This window comes from Dendrobates tinctorius, unplaced genomic scaffold, assembly GCF_039654945.1.
Source record: "Dendrobates tinctorius isolate UK_male_01 unplaced genomic scaffold, ASM3965494v1 ptg000158l, whole genome shotgun sequence".
In the NCBI taxonomy this organism is placed as follows: Eukaryota; Metazoa; Chordata; class Amphibia; order Anura; family Dendrobatidae; genus Dendrobates; species Dendrobates tinctorius.
The window spans coordinates 9,414,139-9,430,537 of NW_027361825.1; the positions used below are offsets into that span (position 1 = coordinate 9,414,139).

Here is a 16,399-nt window from a genome sequence, read left to right on the forward strand (position 1 = left end):
AGAGTTATTACACTAGGCCTTGGAATGACTATACTAGGCCGTGGTATTTCAAATATGAGTATAGTAGGCCTTGGGCCTACTAGTATAGTCATATGTGAAATACCAAGGCCTAGTATAGTCATACCAAGGCCTACTGTAATAACTCGATTTTTAACAACTAGCATCTTGTTTCACAAAAAACAAACTGGTGAAACTAGAAAGAAACTTATTTTTAAGACAAGTTTCAACAGTTTGTTTTTCATGAAACCAGATCCAAGTTGGTAAAACTCGAGTTATTACACTAGGCCTTGGTATGACTATACTAGTCCGTGTATTATTTCACATATGACTATACTAGGCCTTGGGTTGGTTTTTAACATGTATTTACCCATCAGTGTGTGTGAGCGGCGCAAACAACATTAATGAAACTTAGTAATGGTGAACCACAAATGTAAATTTATTTTTTATCACAAAAATAAACCAAAAAATTATTTTTTACGGCGTTTGGGGGCAGATGGTTTCAATTTGGGGGTGTGCAGGGAATATGCAACACTTGCTGTTGAAGACGGTGTTTGAGGGGAAGGGGCAACAAAACTTGTGGGGGAAGGTAGTCCAGTTAAGGGAATTAAACTAGGAACACTTGGAGGAGAGGAAATCTGTTCAGGTACATTAGTTGTAATGGCATGTCGCCGTAGGCTTGTGTGCCTGGACCGACTTTGGCCCAATGCCCGCCTTGATAGATTTTGCCTTGAACTAGGGGCAAATATTGAGTGTAGGTCCCCCGTCTGCAGGTGTGGCTGCTGCTGCTGCTGAGGTGGCGGCTGCTGCTGCTGAGGTGGCGGCTGCTGCTGAGGTGGCGGCTGCTGCTGAGGTGGCTGCTGCTGCTGAGGTGGTTGCTGCTGCTGAGGTGGCTGCTGCTGCTGAGGTGGTTGCTGCTGCTGAGGTGGTTGCTGCTGCTGCTGAGGTGGCTGCTGCTGAGGTGGCTGCTGCTGCTGAGGTGGCTGCTGCTGCTGAGGTGGCTGCTGCTGCTGCTCTTCGTTGTCAGTGCTCGTCCTTGCAGGAGGACTGGTGGCGGCAGTGATGGTCCAGGTTTGCAGAGTGGTGGTGGCAGGGCTACTACATGTTGTTGTAGCGGCAGGGCTGTTCCATGTTTGCCTAGTGGTGGCTGAGCTCCACGCATGCATGGGAGTGGCGGTGGTGCTCCAGACAGGAGCAGCGCTTGCCATGGTGGTGTCGGTGAAGTGACCAGCTGCACTCATACTTGTGGTGGTGTAACGGTGGGTGTCCTGGCTTTGAATAGAGGTGTCCGTGCAGTGGTATGCAGCACAAGTCGGTAGTGAGGTGAAGCGAGTCAATGGTGGCACAGGTGGAAAGGACACCACTGACTGCTGACCGTACCGATTATGCTGCATAGCCTGCAAGAAAGCATTGTTGCAGGCCTGCAGCACATTCAGCTGTTGATCAGGACTAAGGTGTTCAGCCATGCCCTTTTCAATCTTACTAAAAAAATGGTGTGCTGGTCTGTTGAGGTCGGCCTCCAGACGGTCAAGGCGCTGTTCTACAGAATTGAAGCGGTGTTCAAAGTGGTTAAAACCACGTTCCATGAGTGCAAAACCGCTTTCAACTCTGTCGGACAGTGACTTGAGGCTGGAATTAAATGTCTCGCTCAAATGCATAAACTCAGGCAAGACATTCCTGTCCAAGGCCCTCTGCCGCTGGCGGGTAGTGCCCGCATAACCAGTGGCAGAGACCTGGGACAGGGGAACACCTGATGGCCCAGCTTCCTGGTCACCAGCTGTGTGTGTGGTTGACCTGCAAGGTGCTTCCTGGCTGTCGGATGGCTGGGACGGGTCAGAGGACGTCCGAGGAAGGACCGCTCCAGGGCCAGGTTGCAGGGTGCTGCTCCAGGTGCTGTTGAAGAAAGGAAAATCATTACTACCATGCCTTTACAAGAAGCATCAGCTGTGGATTAGAAAAACACAGATTAATAAAAATAAAAACCCAAAATTTATAATACTTACGATCTCGTGGCAAGGACCGGTCTTAGGAACTGCAACGCGTGATAGTGACGGTATCTAGTTCTGGTCCTTGACGCAGATCCACTGCGAACCTGGCCCTCAGCACGAACATCACTGTTGAAGCGGTCCTTGATCGAACGCCAACGTGTTCGGACTTTGTCCACTGTTGATAAAAAAAAAACAGTGCCGTCAAGGACAACAGTCACTGCGGCACAATGTAGCAATACAATACTCAAAGCAGTCACTGTAGACCCCGATGACACTGTTGGGTTTCCTGCTAGAATACACCTAGCACGAAACCCAACAGTGCCATCAAGGACAACAGTCACTGCGGCACAATGTAGCAATACAATACTCAAAGCAGTCACTGTAGACCCCGATGACACTGTTGGGTTTCCTGCTAGAATACACCTAGCACGAAACCCAACAGTGCCGTCAAGGACAACAGTCACTGCGGCACAATGTAGCAATACAATACTCAAAGCAGTCACTGTAGACCCCGATGACACTGTTGGGTTTCCTGCTAGAATACACCTAGCACGAAACCCAACAGTGCCGTCAAGGACAACAGTCACTGCGGCACAATGTAGCAATACAATACTCAAAGCAGTCACTGTAGACCCCGATGACACTGTTGGGTTTCCTGCTAGAATACACCTAGCACGAAACCCAACAGTGCCGTCAAGGACAACAGTCACTGCGGCACAATGTAGCAATACAATACTCAAAGCAGTCACTGTAGACCCCGATGACACTGTTGGGTTTCCTGCTAGAATACACCTAGCACGAAACCCAACAGTGCCGTCAAGGACAACAGTCACTGCGGCACAATGTAGCAATACAATACTCAAAGCAGTCACTGTAGACCCCGATGACACTGTTGGGTTTCCTGCTAGAATACACCTAGCACGAAACCCAACAGTGCCATCAAGGACAACAGTCACTGCGGCACAATGTAGCAATACAATACTCAAAGCAGTCACTGTAGACCCCGATGACACTGTTGGGTTTCCTGCTAGAATACACCTAGCACGAAACCCAACAGTGCCGTCAAGGACAACAGTCACTGCGGCACAATGTAGCAATACAATACTCAAAGCAGTCACTGTAGACCCCGATGACACTGTTGGGTTTCCTGCTAGAATACACCTAGCACGAAACCCAACAGTGCCGTCAAGGACAACAGTCACTGCGGCACAATACAGAGCAGGGAAATACTCACTAAACGCCTTTTTGGAGGAAGCTGTGGCGCTGTCCCAGCCATCCATCAACGCTGCGGCCACCTCATTCCATAGCCGCCGGGTCACCACAATGTCCTTGTGCAGCCGGTCACGGCTGTCCCACAACGGCGAACGCTCCTGGACCAGGCTGATGAGCTGCTCATTATCCAGGTACACGTCTTCATCTCGTTGTGGAACCTAGACAAAACACATTCATTAGAATAATCCAATTTAAATTGAATAAAAAGTTACAAAAAAAGAAACATAAAAAAGAGTAAAAATAGAAGATAAAAAATAAAGAACATTACAAATCATTTGATACTTACATTCCGTATCACCACCGGGACTTGGCTTCGCTGCTCCTGCTCTTCGCCCTCACTAGTCCCGTCCACAGAAGAGGATGATGACGATGTCTTAAAAAAGTTGAAAAAAACGTAAGAGATTTGGAGAAGCAGCAGATATACTTACCAGATGCACAAAAATAATCACCTCACGGTCTGCTTGCGCCAATTCCTGCCGCGATGGGGAATACTCTGATTCTGAAGACATACTGCATGTAAAAATAATAAAAATCATTAGTACATACATAATTTAAAAGGACAGGCATATAATGTAATATACTCACATTCTTCGCTGATATAATGGGTTCTTGGTTGACTGTCTGCTCTTCAATCTGTCAGTGTAGTAGTGGCAGAGTTTTGGCAGGCACCTCCTTTATATAGACTTTTTTTTTTTGACTTTAGAAGATTATAACTAGGACAACAAGTGGACACCACCAAAAAAAGCAGCGCTAAAAAAACGCATACCTGCGCATGCCAGTGCGCACGTATGCGCATCCATAGGCTATAATGGCCATTTTTAGCGCAAAACGTGCGCATACGTGCGCATGCGCTTTTTTCAAGGGCCAAAAAATGCAACATGCTGCGTCTGGAAAATACCAACGCACACCCCAAAAAAACGCAGCGCATGAAAATCGCATACATGCGCTTACCAGCGCGCAGGTATGCGCACCCATGTTAAATATAGGGGAAAAAACGCATGCGCAGGTATGCTTTTTTTCCAGCGCTAAAAAACGCAAATGTGAAACCAGCCTTAGTTCCTCTTTTTCAATTTTAACTTTGGGGCAAGACAGGCCTTGCAATCAATGCGTAGGCTAACAGTGTGGCAGTACCAAATGAAAAATAACGGTAACTTTGATTTCATGTGGCCATCCATGACATCTCTTCAAAGGGTTATTGGGGTGCGTGTAACTATGTTGCAGGGCAGGCCTTGCATTCACTTCATGGGCAAACTTTGTGGGAGTACAAAAATCATAATAATGGGAACTTTGGTTTCATATGGCCATCCAGGACATCTGTTACAAGTGTTATTGGGGTGCGTGTAACTTTGGGGCAAGGCAGGCCTTGCATTTAATGCATAGGCAAACAATATGGGAGACCCATTTTCTTATAATGGGAACATTTTTTCATGAGGCCTTCCTGTACGTCTCGTCAAAGGGGTATTGGGGTGCATCCTTATTTTTGGCAGCCCAGCCACTTACTGCATAGGCAATAACAATATATGAGACCCACTGATTAATAATGGCCCTTTAAGAATATTAGTGCCGCCTGATGGCCCTATAAAAATAGGCTTTGTGACTTTCAGAGTCACTCCTTCATAAATGAAACAGGATGTGTTTGATGATGTGTCACACACCACATGGTCAGTTAAGGTTGTTAAATGTTAAAATGACATTTCCCAGTGAATGCATTTGTATTGGTTGAAAGCAATATTGAAAAATGCATCAAAAACGCTACGTGTGAACATAGCCCAAGTGGTAGAGGTACATTTTTTGTGGGGTTATTTATTTTGCCTTACACATAAATTATTACCCTGGAAAGCATGTTCCTTAACATATTTCCCAAGAAAATCCATTTTGGTTTCGTTTTTGTATGTTTTAGTGTGCGCCTGTAAAAGTGGAGTAACACTCTGACAACATTGTTCACAGCAGTGACCTAGGAGTCAGAAATGCTTCCAGAGGTACTCCCCATGATGTTCCCGTGTCATTTGAGCACTGTTCCCATCGATTTCAGATGATTTTAGACCCTAAAAGGACTCCTGGGGGGATCGCGGCAAAAATGCTCAGTTTTCCCATAGACTTACATTGGGCTCATTGCTCGGGTCAAGCAAAGGAGCATTCCAACTCTAACATTCTATGATTCTTTGATTCTGGGATAGGTGAATGGCTAGATGCATCTGCCCCAGTGCTTTTAACAGGAGATTGGGAAGCACCTATCACAAGGGAAGAGGCAGTGGTGTTACCCGATGATTTCAATTTTGGACACAAGCGTTTGGCCCACTGAATCAGGTGCTTAGATGACATGTGCCTTATTATGCAGGTAGTGGTTAGGTTCTTAATGGTCAGGCACCTGCTAATCTTGGCATGGCACAGGATGCAAATTGCTATTTTGTTTGTCTCAGAACTCTCTTTAAAATATCCCAGACTGTGAAACACCTAACCCTTTGGTCTCAGTCTGCATGCCTGCTTCCCAGGTTGGGTCGGTGACTTTATCATTCAACATCTTATCTTCCACCCCGCGCTCCCTGGTCCTCTTAAGTTTGTGACTTAACAACAACAAGACTTAGAAGCTGTGTCTAATTATCATCTTCCTCCTAGGAAAAAATTTGCCTTTCCACACTGTCATCTTCTTGTGGCAGTGGCTGCTCTAAGTTTTGTGCATCAATGAACAGTGTTGTGAACTCTCTTAATCTGACTTTTGAGGCAAGGCTCCCTCTGGTGGATTCTGCTGGTAGTGGAGCTGGTCAACGTGATGTTAATCCAACAGCTGCAGAGGATGACTGGAGGAGTGGGGGTAGTGACTGGGAGTACATAAGCGAGCAGGTTTCTCTCAGTGGCTGCCGGTGATACTCCTTTCTTTGCTTATTGAGGATATCTGTCTCCTGTCTGATCCTGCATTTTCCAGCTAAGTGTCATTTGCTAAACCCTTTACATCTGATTTTGCCTTGCTGTCAGGGGTCAGCTTGCTCCCCCTGTGGCTGCTGGCTCCTGCCCTGTATTTTGGTATCTTGTGTTTGTTTTCTCACTCCCCTGCTGTATTAGCCTGTTGCTAGCTGCCAGTTCACACCTGAGTGCTGATATAGTGGGGGCGAGGTTGTACAAACCTCAGTATTTTTGTACATCAATAGTGTTGGAATTTTTAGGGTTTTTGCGTGATTGCAGACAGTGCCTTTTCTGTCCTGTCCTATCTAGTCAGTGTGGGCCCCATCATTTGCTCAGTCTATTTTCTGCCTGTGTCTGTGCTTCATCTTGTCTCACCGACAATATATGTTTGGGGGCTGTCTATTCCTTTGGGGATCTGCTCCGGGGCAGTTTAGATTTCACCTTTCTGTCTTTTGGCTTAGTTAGTCCTCCGGCTGTGACAAAGCATCTAGGGCATCGTAGGAATGCTCCTCGGCTACTGCTAGTTGTGTTGTTAAGATCAGGGGTCTGCAATCTGCTGAGTGACCAACCTCTCTGGTGTTCTGGTGGCATAGCCTATTGTGCTCTCCTCCTCGGTGACCCATTCATAACAGAACAGTATGTCCTCCTGTCCCTCTTGGAGCATGCAGATTGAGAGGCCACAACCAAGAAATGTTGTTGTAAAGAACTCCTCGGAGTGTCCTAGTGTGGGATCACTAGTCTCCTGGGACTCAAAATAGTGAGAGGAAGGAAGATCAGAGTGAGAGTTAAGTGATCCAGACTGTAGGCTGGTGACACTGGATTGTGTGGAAAACTGGATAGAGGTGCCAAGCCTGCTGGAAGCATTATCTGCTATCAAAATGACCACCTGTTTGCACAATTCTGGCTTCAGAAGTGGTGTACTGTGCCTCTCTGAAAAGTGTGACAGGAAACTATGTGTCATTTATGGATGTGTTTCCTGTGCTCCGGCAACAGGCATTGTCGCACCTGCCCCACGTCCTTGGTATCTGTTTGCACCATTATCACTACTTCCACTTCCCCGTCCCTTACCACATGCCTTGCTCATTTTATAATTGATAGGTCTCTTGAAACCAAGTTTATTTTTAAGATAGGAAAAAAATTGATCCACCTTCAGCAGTCAAAGCGTCTTTTGGGAGTTTAATGTGAAAAATGAGGATGAATGAACTCATGGAGATAAAAAACCAACACTGCGGAGACACCATCACATGTTTCTCAACGCAGTGATTCTAGAGCAATGCCCCCATCCCTTATGGGAAATATGTAAAAACATGCAAAACACAAGCCGCGGAGACACCATCACATGTTTCTCAACGCAAGCAATGACTAGCCAGGTCTTTCCCTGGGAAGTAACAACCACGGGAAGGGCAGTCTCCAATGAAGGAAACCACCTATGCCAAAGCATGGTATCCATCCACAGACAGCTATTTCGGGGTATTGCCCCTCATCAGTGTGGAGTAGGAAATTGGCCAGTAGGAGCAATGCCTAGTAGAAGACTGTGAAAAATGAGGATGCATGAACTCATGGATATCAACATCCAACACTGCGGAGACACCATCACATGTTTCTCAACGCAGTGATTCTAGAGCAATGCCCCCATCCCTTATGGGAAATATATAAAAATATGCAAAACACAAGCCGCGGAGACACCATCACATGTTTCTCAATGCAAGCAATGATGTTTGGGAGTTTAATATCACCGCAATGTAACAGAAAAAACACAAAAGTGTAAGGAAGAATTCAAGAATTCAATCAAATTCAATCCAGAAGAATGTTTCAATGCTTTTTTTCAGTGTTGTATGCCAAAGAAATGTACAACAAAGCATATAATACTGTATGGGAAGGAAATGTAACCCAGCAAAATTTTAAAATGCTTTTATGGAGTGTTATATATCACAGACATGTAACACGGAACAAGTGAAAATGTATGGCTGAGAAATTCAAGCCTGCAAAATATTTGAACGCTTTTTTTTCAGTTTTATAGCTCAAAGGAAATGTACCCCAGACTACGGAATAGTGTATGGATGTGAAATGTAATCCAGCTAATCTTTCAAAATCTTCTTTGGTTGTTAGATTTCACAGAAATGTACCTTGTAACATGTGAATCTGTATAGCTGAGAAATTTAAGACAGCAAAATTTTTTAACGCTTTCAGTTTTATAGATCACAGGAAATATCCTCCAGACCATTGACTAGTGCATAGATGATGTTAAGGTTGACTGATTGCACTAAATGAAATATAAAATAAAGTGCAATCACAACCCGGGGTCCACCGTGCAGAGATGTAACCTGCTGCTAGTGTGAAAGATGACGGAACAAAGCAGCAAACGTTCACCTTCCACACACTGTATTAGTGCCTCACAGTGGGATAGAAACACTGAGTTCCACACTCTGTTACTTCACAGAGTTAGCAAGTGGATTGAGCTAGCTCTGCAACTAAGCTGTGCTAACCGCACACAGGAATGAAGCAGGTGTTGAGTTGAAAGAAAGGACTCTTACGACGCTAGGTATAATACCCTGTTGTCTTCACAGAGAAGTATAGCATAAAGGTTGAGCTTGCTCTGTAACTGAACTGTGCAGACCGCACACAGGAACTAAACAGATTCTAAGCTAAGCAGCAAGTTATCCCAGTCCTGATACTACTGAACCAGTACGTGACTGCTACCTTAAGCATGTAGCAAACTAAAGATTCAGGCGCTGAGCCTTGGGTATGAAGCCGCATAAGTGTGCAACCTGCCTGCCGATGTGTACACTCACTGAGCATAAAACGAGACATGGAAACATGCGGACAGAGTGGTAGAGTAACCACCCACACACACCAAACATAAATGACATTAGCGCGCTATACCCCAAACACTCATGCCCAGTCGGTCGAGGCATCACCCGCAGGCCAATCCGGAGCTGCCACAACATCAGAGCAGCTAATGTCTGACCTCCAATAAGAAGACACCACATCATGGACATGCTCAGTAAGGTGTTCTCTGGACTTAGACTCCGGAGCACAAGGCTGCACCTGCATATCACTGGTTACCATAGACTTGACTGGAGAGCCAACAGTAACCAAACATATACCACAATCCTGAGCAAGATGCTGGGACCGAAGTCTGTGCTGAGCAGCAGCTGCAGCGACCAGACCTGAATGAGGGACCACAGCACCAGACAATGTTTGGGATCTATCCAGTGCAGCGGGAGAATCCTGACACCTAACAGAAGAGAACTGCAATCCTGAATATTTTTAAACACTTTTTTGGAGAGTTAGATAATATCACAGAAATTTACCCCAGACCATGGAATAGTGTATGGGTGAGAAATGTAGTCCAGATAATATCTAAGTGTTAGATATCACAGAAGTATCATGTCTCCTTGCGGAGAATGACATGCTAAGTATGTCGAGATGAGGAGACTTAAAACCGCAATGCTCCTCTGAGAAATATGCTAATTATGCAAATTGTCTCTTCAGAGAGGAAGAGGACTAGAACTCCAGTGCCACCACGCCTCTCACACAGCCAAACCAGATCTCACACTTTGCACTGACGAGGGGCAGGACCCCGAAACATAGTATCTGCAAATTGAGATTCTGGCTTGGCTTTTATCCTAAGTCATGTAACAAGGCTGCTGGGCAGCACCTGTTCTTTAACAACCTAAGATGATGTCACACAGCCAGCCAATCACAGTAATGCCACAACCAAGATGGCTACAGTATTACAGTGACAAGCAAGCAATCCCTGCTTATTGGCTGTGTAACAGGCTCCAAAAATGCAGGGTGGAGATTTAAGTTTTACATAGAGCACCACCCATAGCTCGACGAGTAACGAGCACAACTGAGCACCGTGATACTCGAGTGATAACCAAGTATCACCGAGCACATTCACTCATCCCTATTAGTAATTTATGGAGATGGCTACTCTTAGTAGGCACCTTTGCACACCAGTTTTCTGTTTGGAAGAGACAGGCAGTCTTTTGTTGTTTGTATACATAGGCCTTCTGACTGAGCAATACACCCATCAGCCTGTGGCAGTGTTAATCACAGCAGCATCCTATCTATCCATATAAATCTAGCCCATGAGAGGAGTCACAGTAGATTAGGTTCTACTGAAGGAGATCGCCTTGCCACAGCTGCTGGGCATACACGAATTGGCCAATTGATGAAATCGGCTTGCAGCTGCTGCTGGGCATACATTTATTGGCAAATTTATATGCTAATCATCTTCATTGTTTCCTATTTTCTAGAGCAGTAATGCAATTCCAATTTTATATATTTCATTTTTGCATGCTATAGTGTTACAGAGATTATACTCTTTTGCATCTTCCGTTGCCGAGGAGCTGTGGTATGATCAGACCATGCTCCTGCACGATCAGAAACAGATATTGCACAATACATAGCAGGGGCACATGGAGAAGATTATCTCAGCACAGGAACATTTTTTTAACAAATCCAATTGAGGAACTTATTATTCCAAGATCTTTTGAATGAAATGTACTTTGTTCACCACTTAACGTTTCTTAAAGGTCATCAGAAAATATATTTTCTAAATTAGGCAACCTCAGAATGTGGGATTTCCAGCTTCGGTTTGGTTAAAATTTTTTGGATGAAGCCTAAAACTATTTTTTTTTCTAAGCTGGCTGAAATGAGCAAAGATGTACAAGGAGAAGTTACTTCTATTCGTATAATACAAAAAAATCTGATTTAAATAAAATGCTGAATTTTGGTAGCTAGCTTCTCTGCGGATACAGCAAGATGGAGGATGGCTGGCTGCCATTTTGCTGAACTGTGAAGGGCCATCAAAGGGTTGAAAACTAAAAACAATACTTATACTCCCCTTACAACTCAACTCTCCAGTCCCTCTGCTTTGCATCAACTTCTGTCCTTTCCTCAGCACATAGGATTTCAATGTGTATGAAACTTTCTTCCAGCTGGAGAAATGCTGCTAATTATTCCTCAGTCTTTATTTAAATAAATATATATTTTCAACCAAGCGTGAACAATATCTGTCTGACAAACAATCATCTATCATGGTCAATAACCAACCTTAAGTCTCCTGGAGTGTAATTATTGTAGTTAAAGTAGATGCGGGGTCAAGAGCAAAAGCAACAGAACTCTTTTTACCACTTTATAGTAACACATCCATGGAAGTGTCAAGAACAAAATGGAGTTTTCATCATGGTGAAATGTTATTTAATTGGTTCCTGGTTTACAAATATCGCTTTCCATGCAAGTACTGAACATTCAATCTAGCGATTTTACCCCTGAATTACTTTTCTAATGCAGTGTAAATCAGTGGTAATAAATAAAAGCTTAGATGAAGACCATTCAGGTATCCAAATTTCAGATCACGCCAACTTCAAGAAGCATCATTTTCAAGTAATGGTCATAACGAAGGTCAGGAAAAACAAAATGTGTGAGAGACTGAAGGAACACTTTGCACATGAGGGAAACTCTTTGGATATTAACTTTTAGATAGATGGATTCATTTTTATTATCCATTTTCCCATGTTGCAGAATTGGGTGATGCTTGCACTCCACTGTTCAAATAAATAGTCCTCCGCAGGATTGGGAACACCTTTATGAATATTTGTCCTGCAAATTGTTAACAACATTGAAGGTGTTAATATTCTCTAAAAGTTAATTTAATGAAAAATAAATATATATTACAATAGCATTTGTGCCTATTTTCTGTAATGTCCTGGTCCTTCTCCATGGGTAGAGTGGTTATGAATATTTTATGGATTAATATGGATATAATCTGAATGTAGTCCTTTTTCATGGTGCTCACGACATGGTGGTTGTGGTGGAGATTTCTGAAGATGTGTTGGTGGATGTATTGGTAGCTGCACTTCAAGACGAGGTCCTTGGTTAAATTGCTGAAGCTCAGGGTTATCGTTCCAAAAGTTAGTAAATTGTGGTGTGTAGCTTGAAGGGCCAACCAAATTGCTTGTGGTGCCTGGTAGAACACTGGAGATATCGGGACCAACAGCTGAGCTTACAGCCAGAAAACCTGCAGGATATATTAAAGACAAGACCTGCAAAGACAAAACTCAGTTATTGTCTACTCATCAATATTCTTGACAAAATGTTAACAAGCAGTACTGAATGAGACCTTCAAAGTGACTGTAGGACATCTATGTGTGCATTTTTACTTCTACATTTTAAAGGATTTTCTCATAAAGTCAAACCCTTTGAATATGCTCTGTTAGGCCCCTCACTTGGGACTTAACTATATGATCCAAGCCAAAAGTGTCCTTCATTCTTGTTCCTGCTCTCCATTTATAGCATGGTTCAATATTGATTTTGGTGGGCTTCTAAATATTTGTGTATATACAATTCAAAGAATCTTAAGCAGGTAGATCATGTGCAGTCACTCTTTCACAAAATGAATGGTTTTTAACTAATTTTATTAAGTGAACCCTGTAGGTACAACCCTGTCATTAAAGGGAATTATGAGCTGAAAAGTATTGGCTAATATCTATTCCTTAGAGCAGTAGTCCAGAAATGTACTCACTTCACCAGATGTCAAAGCTGTGACCTGCCTAGATGTTCTGCCTGACGTGAAGCTGAACATGATGTGCACATCACAAAAAGCTTTCTCTTTTTCCCTGATCATGCAGATCAGTGCAGACAGGGAGAATTGCAGCAGTGTCTTCTCCCCATAGTTTCTTCCATTTCAAGAAATAATCCTTTTTTTTACTGTAATCCAGAAATGAATTGATACTTACTGAAAATATGCCCAGTATTCCTAGAATGAGGCCAGCCGCTGCTGCTAAAGCTATGAGAATCACAGCCCAGTATGGAAGTCCTCCAGCGCCGGTATCTATAGATCAAAAATAACTTTAATCATAAATGATTTTTTAAACAGCTTAACAACAGCTTTAATTAGAGGACATGTCTGTGAAAAAGAAGCCACGCACATAAGCAAATATATTGGCAACTAGCATTACTCCATCAATCGTAAAACAACTAGACTCTATGGGTCAAATACAAGCCAAGCATCGGCCCTCAATGCCAAGCAGCAGCTGCAAAAGCAAAGAAAAGGAGGGCATAAAAAAGCAGAAGATGCAAAGTGTGTTACTAAAAAATCTAAGTGAAATGATACAGTTTAGTTAAGTGAAAAACACCAAAGCTTACAAAACATCAATCATATGAAATATAGAATCAAAATCAAGTTCAATTGAATAAAAAATGAGAATAAAAGATATATAGAAATAGAAAATCAACTGGATGCTGATGAAGAAATATGTAATAGACTCATCGTCTTTGGTTTCATCTGAAATATATCTTACAACACCCAGATGTTATCCAGCAAGAGTAGACTTAAAGAGGAATTCCTGTACTTTAATATTGATGTCCTATCCTTAGGAGAGGTCATCAGTACCAAATTGATGAGAATATGATACCCGGTCTCTGTGCCAGGTCAGATAGTGACTGGACGTGATCAGTTGCGGAGCTGCACAGCACAGCTCCATGATATGCATAATGGCTGTAACCAGATACCTCTCCCTCTGTGCCTATGAAAATGAATAGGTGTGGATCTGCAGTACCCCACTGTGGCCACTATGCTGTTGCTACAGCTGTGCTTCTCTGCTCCGCAATTAAGCACATCTTGCTGTCGCCGGCACTGAAAACAGCAGAATGCCTAGAGCAACAGGTGTCACATCCACCAATCTGGTATTGATGACCTATCCTAAGGATAGGCAATAGATTTAATGCACTGGACAACCCCTATTACCTTGTACACACTTCATCTGGTCTTGGCTTCCACGGGTAAATTTGCGTAATGCATTTTTTTACATCTGGTTTATATACTGTATTTTATACAGTATATCCTACGTTAATTTTTTTATTTGTCTTGAATGTCTTTTTTTATTATATCCTTTGATATCTTATTTGTCTTTTAGATTTTTCCTAATTTGTTTTTACCTTATTTACATAATGGGTTGTCCAGTGTAAGCAAATTATAACCTATAGACCGGATAGGTGATACCTTGCTGGATGGCAGGCGTCCCACCGCTGAGACTCGTATCGATCAACAGAACAGAGATTTTTTATTCCCAACTGTAAACTCTTATCCTTGTTACATAATGAACTGGCTGGTCAGATGCCCACTCCATCATTTCTATATGGGGGTGCCAGAAAAAATGCCCCATACCAGTCTTCATTGTGCATTAATATACCAAGCAACCACCCCCTCCATGCATTGGTAGGTTTTGAGCGGTTGTCTTACTGGTATTCTTGCACCTGTGTTGCCGCCATATAAACTATATGGGTCCCCTACCATGATAGTGCATTTTTTTGGAGGCCTGGGCAGGTAAGCATCTCTGCCTTTTTTCTGTGTTTTTGAATTTTTGGAGGATTTTCATGTCCTCTTTTTATGCTGTTGCTGTTTAGTGTTAGGGACTCGTAAGTGTGGGGACCTGTGATGTGGGTTAAGAGCTTCTGTATTTTGGCCCAAATATTAACTAATACCTAACATATTTTTAATATGTGTTTTTTGTACTTTATTTTTCAAGGTGCAGTTTGGCCCATTCGGTCTTGTAAACTGTGGTATCTGTTCACATGGGATGCATTTGGATAGCACTAGGCAGCCGGCCTGATCTAATAGTATGGGCGTAACTAATAAGCTGTTAACCTGGATGCTGTGCATTACCATTGTGTGAACAGCACCGCATACAAGTCTTCATTGTGCATTAATATATCAAGAAACCGCCCCTTCCATGCATTGGTAGGCTGTGAGCGGTTGTCTCATTGGTATTCTTGCACCTGTGTTTTGCCGCCATCTTAACTATATGGGTCCACTGCATTTGTTTGGAGGCCTGGGCAAGTAAGCATCTCTGCCTTTTTGCTGTGGTTTTGAATTTTTGGAGTATTTTCAAGTCCTCTTTTGCTGCCTATCCTAAGGATAGGCAATAGATAGAATGCATGGACAACCCCTATTAACTTATACACACTTCATCTGGGCTTCCACAGGTAAAATTACATAATGCATTTTTTTACATCTGGTTTATATATTGTATTTTACACAGTATATCCTACGTTAATCTCTTGATTTGTCTTGAATGTCCTTTTATATTATATCCTTTGATATCTTGTTTGTCTTTTTAGATTTTTCCTAATTTGTATTTACATTTTTTACATAATGGGTTGTCCAGTGTAAGCAAGTTATAACCTACAGACAGGATAGGTGATACCTTGTTGGATGGCAGGTGTCCCACCGCTGTGACTCATACAAATCAACAGAATGAATAATTTTTATTCCCAACTGTAAACTCTTATCCTTGTTACAAAATGAACTGGCTGGACAGATGCCCACTCAATTGTTTCCATGAGGGGTGCTGGAAAAAGCTGAGCGCTGCGCTCAGCAGTGCCATCGGGAATCATTTGAGCCCAGGTCAAGAATGTGTACTTCTGTTCTGTTCTAATGGAGATAAAAATTACACATTCTGCTAATGTACAAGTATCAGTGGTCAAACCCTCACGGTCAACAAGATATCACCTATCCTATGGATTGATGATAATTTGATTTTTACTAGACAACCACATGTAATTAGTATTAGTTGACTTAGCCAATATCCGTTAACCTATTGATCTCACACAATTAACTGTATAACTTTAAAGGGTTGGTTCCATTAACAAAAGTTCATTTTAATCAATACATCTTATAATAATAATAATTTCTACAATTGGGTATGTTTAAATAAAATGTTCCTGTACTGAGATAATCTTATAAATGAGCCCTTGCTGTGTACTGTGTAAAGCTCATGTTTGACGGTACAGGAACATGGTCTGATCATACCACATCTCCTGAGAAGGAGGGAAGCAAAAGAGTATACAGACAGAACAGCATGGGATCACAGCTGATGCTTTTTGTGAGGTAAAATATTTCGCTACCTGTTTTTAAATAATGTTTTACCTCAAGAAAAGAATCAGCTGCAATCAAGTGCTTTAATGTCTGTACACTCTTTTGCCTCACCCCTGCTCAGGAGATGTGGCATGATCAGACCATGTTCCTGTAGCGTCAAACACGACCATTACACAGTTCATAGCAGGGGCACATTTATAAGATTATCTCAGAACAGGAACATTTTACTTAAACATATACAATTGTGGAACTTATTATTATTCCAAGATCAATTGATTAAAATTAAATTTTGTTCATGGGGAAAACCCTTTAACTTCATCAACCAGGGGTAGCTATTCACCACTTTCTTTTC

General features: G+C 42.7%; 1 protein-coding gene across 1 annotated transcript in view; it reads right to left on the reverse strand.

Moving 5' to 3' along the window:
* Positions 1-10,963: 10,963 nt before the first annotated feature.
* Positions 10,964-16,399, reverse strand: part of LOC141051812 (uncharacterized) — a 56,420-nt gene continuing 50,984 nt past the window's right edge. The window contains exons 3-4 of the mRNA XM_073548847.1: positions 12,908-13,002; positions 10,964-12,214 (exon numbers count right to left, since the gene is read on the reverse strand). Of these exons, the coding sequence (XP_073404948.1) occupies positions 11,915-12,214; positions 12,908-13,002 (395 nt within the window). The 3' untranslated portion in view covers positions 10,964-11,914. The remainder of the gene's footprint in view (positions 12,215-12,907; positions 13,003-16,399) is intronic.